Consider the following 9,881-nt stretch of genomic DNA (forward strand, 5'->3'; position numbering starts at 1 on the left):
ATTTCTGTCCTCGTCTCCCATCAGCTCTACACATCCTGCAGTTCTGCCCAGCTCTACTAAAAAGTCCTTTAATTATTGTCAAATTACTGTCGGCTGCAGCTGAATGTTTATTCACTTTTCAGTTGCGTTGAGCTGCGCAGAATATTTAGTTTTTTACACAATTTAGTCATTTAAAATGGTTTATTTTTGGTAAATTTTTAGAGCTTAGATTTGGTTGATTTTCAGAACTCGGCGCTACACAGGGTTAGTTGTGAAAGTTTTAAATCCCGTCATTGTTTATTTTTTTAAAAATCTTTTTTCAGTTTCTTGCTCTAGTGAATGGTTTAATTTAAATAATTAGATTTTTAAAGACTACCCGAGGTTTAAGCCCATCACTTGGGTGTAAATCGGAGTGTATTTTTCAGTCGATCAGAGTTTTAAATCGGTGACGTTCGTGTTCTGGTGGCGATGAGTTTGACTTTAACCAGCTGTGATCGGTTTGCCGACGCAGAGAAGTGATGAAGAGATGAATTAAAATAACCAGGTCCAGAAAAAAAACAGAACATCGAGGAATATGTTCTGAAAGAAGAGAAAAACTGATGAAAAAGCAGACGAGCAAAAACCCAGAGGAGGACGTTTAATGCTTGTTTTTTGCCACACCGGACTTCAAATTGAATATTTTTTGGGATTAGTTCTGTTAGTTGGACAAAATGTGGGTTTTTTTGTGGAGTGACTCGACGGATCCACGTTAGTGCTGCATCTAACCGTCACTGTTGATTAAACCGTCAAGAATTAAACCGCTGGTCGATAAAACGACAGAAAATGTTGAAAAATCTAATTTTCCCAAAGCTCAAGATGACAAATGTCTTGTTTTTTCCACCACCTGAAGATATTTAGGCTTTAAAGAGGAGGAAAGAAACTAGAAAATATTCACATTTGAGCAGCTGCAATCAGAGAAATGTGACGTTTTCCTCAAATCTATTAATCAATTAGAAAAATAGTTGGTTAATTGATTATTTGTTGCAGCTTCAGTCTGTGTACAGTGAAGGTGATGAATCCTTGTTGTGCTTTGTGACAGAAATCTGGATTTTTTTTTGTTATTCTGACCAAAGTGAATGAATCCTCCATCAACCAGACAGTTCAAATATGTAGTTCTTTTAAATTCTTGTCATTGTGACGCTGCTTAAAACAAACAAACAAACAAACAAATCCATGCAAGCTGACGTTTTTCTCTCTCTCTTTTTTTTTTAAAGTTATTTTTTTGGCCTTTATTGGATAGTTTTAGTCAGACAGAGACAGGAAAGTATGGGAGAAGAATGGCGGGAGGACGAGTGGGAAAGGGTCATGAGCGGGATTCAAACTCATGACCTCCACATCAGGACTGTAGCCCTGCACATGGGACACCAGCTCAACCAGGTGAGCTATAGCGGCGCCCGTTTTTCTCATTTTTGTTCATTTGTGTTTTCTGTCGTGAATCCAGGACACGGCTCTGGGGAAGCCGAGGGAAGTTTACCGCTTCCCCGACGAGTCGGGCCGAGCCGAGGACCGACTGTGCGCCTCCCTCAGCCTCACCTCGGCCACCTGGGCGGCTCTGTCGGACGGCGGCGGGCGGCTCTACCTGCTGCGAACCGGCAAGAGGGGCGACGGCAGCCACAGCAGGTGGGAGGTGAGTGGAGCGCTTCGTTCTGAGGGCTTTCCAACACGCAGAAAGGACTAAAGCCTGACCTGAAGCAGCGACAGGAGTGACTCAGCTCCACACGGCTGCTCTGTCATCTGCTTGTTTGGCTCCACACATGCAGTTTATCAGCGTTTGCGAATGACACCAGCTCATTCACAACTGTTGGAGAGCTGAGAGGCAGCAGCAGCAGCAGCGTGTTGTGTAACGCTGAGTCACGGCGCTGTGATGCTGGATTAGTCGGTGGAAGATGTGACTCGCCTTGAAAACAAAAACCACTGAGTCAAAGTTTGTCTCATCGTCACTGAATCCCACTGAAAGACCAAAAGCAGCCGTGAGTCTGATCTTATTAACCACATGATTCTCTTCATAAAGTCGTATTGTTCCACACATACGAGCATCTGTGGAGGATCAGAGTGTTTCTACATGTACAGTAACTCAGGACGGTTATTTTCTACGTAGAAGAATGTAAATGTCAGCAGGACGTCTGCATGTTGCTGATTCATTTTGACTTTTCTACCTTTACTGCTGTAGCTCAGCAACTTATCTGGTTTGATCTTTTCTGGAGCACAGAATAGTTGGTATTTTACACAATCTGGTTCCTCCGACTGGTTTATTTTGGGAACATTTTCCAAAGAAACACGTAGAATGAAGCGATTTTGATCAAATATTCTGATTTTAAGCTCAGATTCGGTGCTTTGGATCCGATTCGACCATCTGAGACGTGAAAATCGGATCATTTTTAAAAGGTTTTTACAGTTTCTGATGCAACTTTCATTCCTGCCGGTGGGTGCAACAGAAATAAAGTTCAGTATAATTATTTTTTTTAACCCTCTTGTGTAAAATTTGCCACCAGCTGCAGTGAGCAGAAGGTTAAAGAGCATTTTAAAGATAAAAACTATATATTGTGACTTCAGCAGGCTTTAGTTGTGCAGACAGCGCAGAGAAATCAGGAAATATTCAGAAGTTGTTGTTGTTGTTTTTTTTTTAAAGGGATTTCTTGATTTAAAAAGGATAATGCAGAACTTTCCCAGCAGCTGTTTGCATTATCAAACCCACATTCCTGCTCCGTGTTTTTAGACATTTCCACCCAGAATGCACTGGGTAGAGACAGCGAGGCCGAGCCGAGCGACCTCATGAATAAAAGATTTGAAACGCAATAAGTTAGAGCTGAAATACAATAAAATAAGTGAGAACGTCCAGCAGAAACTTTAATGAAAAGAGACTCGACGACTGCCAGTCTGTGAACACTGACGCCACTGGATCCTCTTCTAGAAAATCTGCCGCTTCGCCACGTTAGACGCAGCAGAAATGAAGAAATAAAGAAAAAAAGCAGGCGGCTGGGATTCATTAGCAGATAGAAGAAGACTCTGTGTGCACTTCTACTGTTTTAAATGAATCAAACCAACTCATTCTGTCTAGACGTGATTATAAATGTGGATTATTATTCCTCACTGCAGCTTGTCAGAAGCAGCATTTGTTTTTTTTATTATTTTTTAGGGGGGATGTTATGCAAATCCGAGCTTCAGAACCAATTTCTGTGTTTAAAAAGCTCAGCCAGCCTTTTGGCAAATTGGCTCGCAGCGTCGAGGGATGAAGCCTTTCGATGAGCCTTTGTGCGCTTTTTATCCTGTTAACAGGCGAGCGGTCGGGATCCACGACGGTCGCAGCTCCGCCGGCCGAGTCCAAGAGCCGAATTTGTAATGAAGACCCGAACCCTGGAGTCACGGCTCCTCGTTTTAAGTTTGTGCATCGTCGTAAACTGACTCGGCTTCACGTCACCGTCCTTCGTCCGCACGCTGATGGAGAAGTACTGGCTGGAATTAGCTTTTCATAGCTGGAATAGAGACAAACGAGTCGTCCTCAGGGTGCAGGGAAGTCCGTTTAAGGCTCAACAGCGTTGGTTCGAGCCTCTTTTACAGCCACAACCAGGAGAATTTGTACCATCTTCTGTCTCAGAAGAAGCACTTTTCCTGAAACTTTTAACTTCCGCAGCCGCTTTTTTTAAGAGTGAGGAAAGATTTATTGAGTGAATGATGTAAAATTCAGCCACTGATGTAAAACGGAGGTAACAGGAAGTGACTCCAGTCAAATATTAACATAAATCCTAATAAAAGGCCGTTTATTGGGCTGTAAAATGGGAATAATCTGAATATCCAGCTGTTGGATTGTGGAGGATTGTATTTGTTCTGGTGGCCCAACACCTGGAGACTTTTTCTGCTATTAGCAAAATAAAGCAGGTTCATTATGAGCTTCCACAACCCACACATCTGTCGGTTTTATTTTGCCTCAGCGAGGATTTAGCTCTGTACAACCTGAAATGTTCTGTTATCACTTAAAAAAAAATATAAACTATTTTAAGAGACTCAGATATATATAATCAGACATGAAGACATTTTTAAGGAGGATTAGTTGATGTATTGATCATATTGACAGTGAAGGAGCCGATCATTTATCATTACACCATTATAACGGATGGATTATTGATGAGTTAAAATCAGTGTAGAGTGGTGAAAGTGGTCAAATCTACGGTGGCCCAGAAGTGTCACAACAAAACAAAAGCCGCAACACAACACAACACAACAAGCCACAACACAACCAAAAGCCACAACACAACACAATAAGCCACAACACAACACAGTAAGCCACAACACAACACAATAAGCCACAACACAACACAACAGCTGCAACGGAAGCTGTTTGCAACGGAAGTGTCCGCATTAACAAGTCAAACAAGCAATGCGTCTTTATTTGTAAATCAAAGTTAACAACCGCTTTAATACTGAGATTAATGGACACTATTTGCCGTCAGTATTTTACTTACTTCTCGAGTTGTTTCCATTAATCTCGGACTTCTGCCCACTTCATGTGGTTGGACACTTCACTGTATAACTTCCGGGTTAAAAAAACAACAACTTCCGTTGCAGTGGTTGTGTTGTGGCTTTTGTTTTGTTGTGACACTTCTGGGCCACCGTACAAATCCCTTGTTTTGTGCGACTGATGTCTGTTTGCAGTAGAAAGAAATCTTGGTGTCAAAATTTAGAATAACGCCGTTGAAATGACTTAATTTCTTAAAACATCCATGTTTTTGATTTTTGTAATTTTTTTTTGTAATTTTTATAAAATTGTAAATTTTCATATTTTTCATGTATTTTTTTGTTTTAAATTAATTTTACACACCTAGCTTGTCCTGTTTGTCTTGTTTTTTTTTGTTGGTTTTAAATTATGTTGTTTTCCAAATAGTTTTTTTTAGTTGGGAGTTGAGTCTTAATCCTCGTCTTTATGTTGCTGCCCGACTTTGAGCCACTCGGTTGGTTTTAAACATGAACTTAATTTGATCTGAGTTGTATTTTATGAATGTTTAATTAAAGGAAACATTCATCCTTCAATTCTGATTGGCTCTTCGTCATCATTTTTATGTGATATGTTCTTTTGGGAGTCGGTTAAACTAATTAACGATACAGAGAATTGCAAAAATGCAGAATACTGGATTTGATAATCGACCGTTCTGACGATCAGTCGACCCCGAAATAATAATTTTAGATCTTTTTAGTGGTTTTATGCAGATTGTGTTGAATGAAAATGATTTTTTTTGTCACTTTGTGTTGCTTTAGAATATCAGTAACTGTAAAAACATGGTGAATTAACTTGACTCCGGTGCTCAGATGAAATATTAAACCCTAGTTGTTGTTTTCTCTGCAGCCGCTGTTCACCGAGGACTTGGGGGAACCCTTCACCGTCCTCCACAGCGTCTCTCACGTCCAGTCCGGCGTCCACAACATGGAGGTCCTGCTGCTGCGAGTCCAGAAAGACCCGACGGAGACCAAAGGCAGCGGCTACTCGGTGTGTCTGGAGTGGATCACGGTGGCCAGCGCCGCCGGACACGGTGGGTGGTTCCCCGACCCGAGTCCGTTTGGTCACCGAGCACATAGGACGTAATCAGGATGTTGTATTTCAAGCCGGTTCTGGTTGTTTAACGCACATTTCTTGACAGCGTTTGATCCAGGAGGGGAGTGAAATCCTCGTTAATTAAACCACCGCAGGATGTTAGTCATCGTCCTCCATTAATGGAGTTTAATTATCACGTCCCAGATGAGGTTAGTGCAACGCTGAAGCAAACACTGGCAGGAAGGATTTTCATTACGGTTCTTGGCTCTTTGTGGAGGAAAAAAAAACCCAAACAGAGCCACCCTGACTAATGATTCACATACTGGACTAAACAAGAGGAGCAGCCTTTTCAGAGTCTCTTCTTCCTCATTTAGGCGGATTTAAAGACGCAGCCTTTGATATCTGCTGGCTGCAGCTCTGATTGTTTGTTTGACTGAATCTACGTTTTGTTTAGTCGGCCCCCCGGGTCTGAATGTCCGTTTTGTTCACGCTGTTGTGCAGGATGTGGTAAAGCTTTGTCGAAGGAATCGATCAAACTTGAGAAAGTTGTTTAATCTGTGACGTCATCAGACAGAGCTGAAGGATGTTTCTGTCCGATATCGTGACACCTTTCCAGTATAAAGCTGCTGCTGTGCGTCTGGTTTGACTCGTTGGTGTAAAACGCGTCTCGACAACAGTCTTGTTCCTCTTGTTTGTCGCTTTAGAGCTCGTCATGCCAAACAGTCTCGTTAGTCACATGTCACTCGCTCCAATTTGGAATACGTCACCTGACATACAGAAGATGTCTCATTTTGGAAGGTTTCCCTCCTTTTTAGCCACATTGTTCTGGATTTTAAACAACTCATGCGTGCTCATGTTTTTTTAGGACGGTTTAACGTTTATCTATGATTAACGAAGCTGCTCAGGTAGAATGACAACATAAATAACTTTTAGATGAGCTTTGTAAAGCCAAACATCATCTGTTTTTACTGGAAAGCACCTAAATGTGTCCGTCTCATATGTTAAAAATAAAACACTTTTTTGACTACATTATCTATTTCATACTGCATGTTTGGGTTGAATTTGTTTTTATTATTTTTATAATTTGACATTTTCTTTATTATAAAGTACTGATTTCGAAAGGCGCTTAACAAATAATAAGAATTCTTCTTCTTCTTCTTCTTCTTCTTCTTATTATTATTATTATTACTAAGAAAGAAAAATGTGATGCTTTATGTTTCATAAATAAAAGTTTGGTAAGACTGAGTTAAAACTGCTAAAAAGAATCTCTGTGGGGAATTAAAAAAAAAAAAATGAAATACTAATAATAATATTTAAAAAAACGTTTTTCTTACTGAGCAGTTTATAATATTTTTTAGGGCCACTTTAACATTTATCCATAGCCAACAAAACAAACTTATTTCATTCGTAGTCTAATTAAATCCCGAATGTTTCAGAAATATGACGTGATTTATTTTGGCAAGACTGATTTAACATTGATTAAATAATCTCAATATGAATTAAAATTAAATAAGCAGATAAACAAAATAATATATTGATAATAAATACTGTTAATAACAGCTCATAGCATTTTAATATTTATTCATGAAGACTAGTTTGAGAGATGAACGTGTCGTCGTCTGACCTGCAGCAGCTTCATTAGAACGGTGGACAAAAACTGATGTTTATAACTGTTTATGATGGCAGGAGCAGTAGGTGTAGGTGGGTTGTGTTTGCAGCCAGATGCACCCAATAAACAGGAAACTGAGAGTTTAAAACATGATCAGTAAACCCCCCAAAAACCCACTTATCATGCACACAGTACCATCGTTACTGGTAAGTGGAAAAAGTAAAATATAAAATCTAAGAACCCCCAAAACAACAACATTTACAGCCGAAGATCTGATGGAATAAAAGACAGTTTATACCTTCAACTGTTTCACACCTTTCATTAAGACTTGGTTCTCTGCTTTCTGATTGCAGGTCAGGAGAAGAAGTACGAGGTGAGGAAGAGGAGGCTGCTCCGGGGGAAGTCGGTGCCTCACTACGCCGCCGTGGAGCCCAAAGGCAAAGGGCTGATGGTGGCCTCGGCCAAACCGTTCGTCTTCACGCACGTGGACGGTCGACCCGTGGAGCAGCCGGAACCAGAACCCATGGAGGTGGAGAAGACAGGTGGGTCGGAGGGGGGGCTGCTGGGAGAGCTGCCAGGAGGGCTGGAGGAAGCTTCCTGCTGGGGTTTTACTGCTTTACAGCTGAACTCTGTCAAAGGCCAGACTGATGCTGCTCGTTGGTGGTTTGAGAACCAAAGTGCAGTTGAAGTAGGGTGCAAAGTTTTTTTTTAAACCAACAACCAGCAACATTATCGATCAATATTTATTTAATCAATAGCAATATTTGAAATCGTCGACTTTGTTCCATCTTCTTAAATGTGATTAATTAGTTATTTATCATGTTTAGTCCACATCTGGTGTGGAGCAGACTGTACAGACCGCTACCTTGTTTTGCGTCATTCCTATTTGCTAGTTTCTAATTTAAGCTAACTTTTTTACGCTAATGTAGTTTATTTTTGACACCGGTTATTAGGCACAGAAGTTGCTTGGTTACTGGGATGTAAATATGTCATCTAAACAGAGTCCGGCTCATTGTTAATTTATAAGCTTTGGCTGGAGGTCATTAAGCGTAACAGAAGTCTTTGTCATGGTCCCGTTGCTAGCTAAACCCCCACGATGCTCTCTACTCGACAACATGAACTACCTGTAGTCTGAGTGACGCCTCCTCTGGTCTCTACAGTGTTAAACAGTAAAAGACTCCATCTGGTGGAACAACCAGGTACTGCAGCGGATCTCTAAAACATTTCCTAGCATGCACGTCCTTCCTCTTCTGCATTTGTATGTTTTTAATCCGCTATATGATTAACAGCAATGACTCAATTAATCATCCCTAACTTGGAGTTTCTTGTTTTCGTGCGTCACTGAAAAAGGAGAATTATTGCACCAACTTACATGAACTGGTTCACCTGGTAACACAATTTAATTATGTTTATCCATGTTTAGGTTGAACAAGTAGCACCACTGGGTTAAGCAGGATGTACTTAAACTATCTGATTCCTCGCAAATGAACCGATTGCATTGCTGCAACTTCATTTTCAGGAAACTTGAAGGTTTTGCGACATAATTTTGGCATTTCACTGAACTTTTCTTTACCCTGTAATGCTACGTGAAGAAGTTCAGTTGCAGGAGAAAAGAATCTGAAGAAATGTTGACCTAAAGCAGCAGTAAATCTCATTTTTACACTTTGATTAAACTTAGAAGTAAAGAAGTCCAGAAAAACAGAAAGCTCAGTGAGATTCAATAGAAAATACGACAGCTCCAGTGCACTTATTACAGTGTTAGCATGTTAGCATCATGTCCTGATTTCAGAAACCTGAATAAACCCTCCTCCCTGTTTTTAAAAACCTGATTAGCTGGAGCATTCACAAAACAAACCTGCCAAACTGTTGCATGTATACGTCAGAGTGGACGACGTGTTTGATATTTGCTGCTGATCTTCCCGTTCTCCTGCTAATCCTGCTGCAAACTAAAGGTTTCATTTTCAGTCGCCGCAGTCAAATGAATTTAAGGCTCAGCGGACAGTACGAGGAACTAAACTGCCAGTTTGTGTCGTAAAGATCCCAACACTGAACCAGTAATCCGTACTGGTATTTATCACGCCGGCGTCATCCTCCAAACATGATCAACACCACCGTGAGCCTCGTTGCTGTCGTGCACGTAAACACAATCAGTGAATGATAAACTGCAGTAAACAGACGCCATCTGTGAGCAATAAAAGCTCCACAAGCTTCTGCGCGGCTCCAAAAAACTGGCTCGAAACAAATCAGTTTAAAGATACAGTAATTGTTTTATTTATTTCTGTGGTGAGAGAATCTTCGCAGCAATGTGAAAATCTAAAGTTTGTTTCTGGTTGTGGTTTCGCGGCCATCTGCCTCCGTACGTAGCCAGCAGATACAGAGCCGCATTAGCATTCATCAGCAGTCCACTTTCTGCCTGAGAGAAATACTTCTACCACGAAATATTTCATTATCTTCACAAGTTGTTCTGACTTGAGTTTTGTGCCTTAAAGGAGGAAGTTTGTGGCTAAATTGTGTTGCATTATTATAGTCGACAGCATCGCAAACTGCATCCATTAAAACAACCATGAAGCTCAATCTTTTCAAAAAGAGTTCCAACAAAAACTGAGCATTTTACGCTTTATGAACAGAGTCGTTATCACCAGACTGCAGTACTTTTAGCTCAACATGCTCATTAATGTCACATTATATATTTGCACCTGAGTCGTTTCTTATAATGTTACAGGACTCACA

At 40.7% G+C, this 9,881-nt stretch overlaps 1 protein-coding gene across 1 annotated transcript in view; it reads left to right on the forward strand.

Annotated features, from left to right (window-relative positions):
* Positions 1–9,881, forward strand: part of nudcd1 (NudC domain containing 1) — a 70,350-nt gene that overhangs the window by 4,588 nt on the left and 55,881 nt on the right. Inside the window, exons 3-5 of the mRNA XM_008299814.1 lie at positions 1,460–1,645; positions 5,357–5,540; positions 7,505–7,697. Of these exons, the coding sequence (XP_008298036.1) occupies positions 1,460–1,645; positions 5,357–5,540; positions 7,505–7,697 (563 nt within the window). The remainder of the gene's footprint in view (positions 1–1,459; positions 1,646–5,356; positions 5,541–7,504; positions 7,698–9,881) is intronic.

Source organism: Stegastes partitus, unplaced genomic scaffold (assembly GCF_000690725.1).
Source record: "Stegastes partitus isolate 25-593 unplaced genomic scaffold, Stegastes_partitus-1.0.2 Scaffold1467, whole genome shotgun sequence".
In the NCBI taxonomy this organism is placed as follows: Eukaryota; Metazoa; Chordata; class Actinopteri; family Pomacentridae; genus Stegastes; species Stegastes partitus.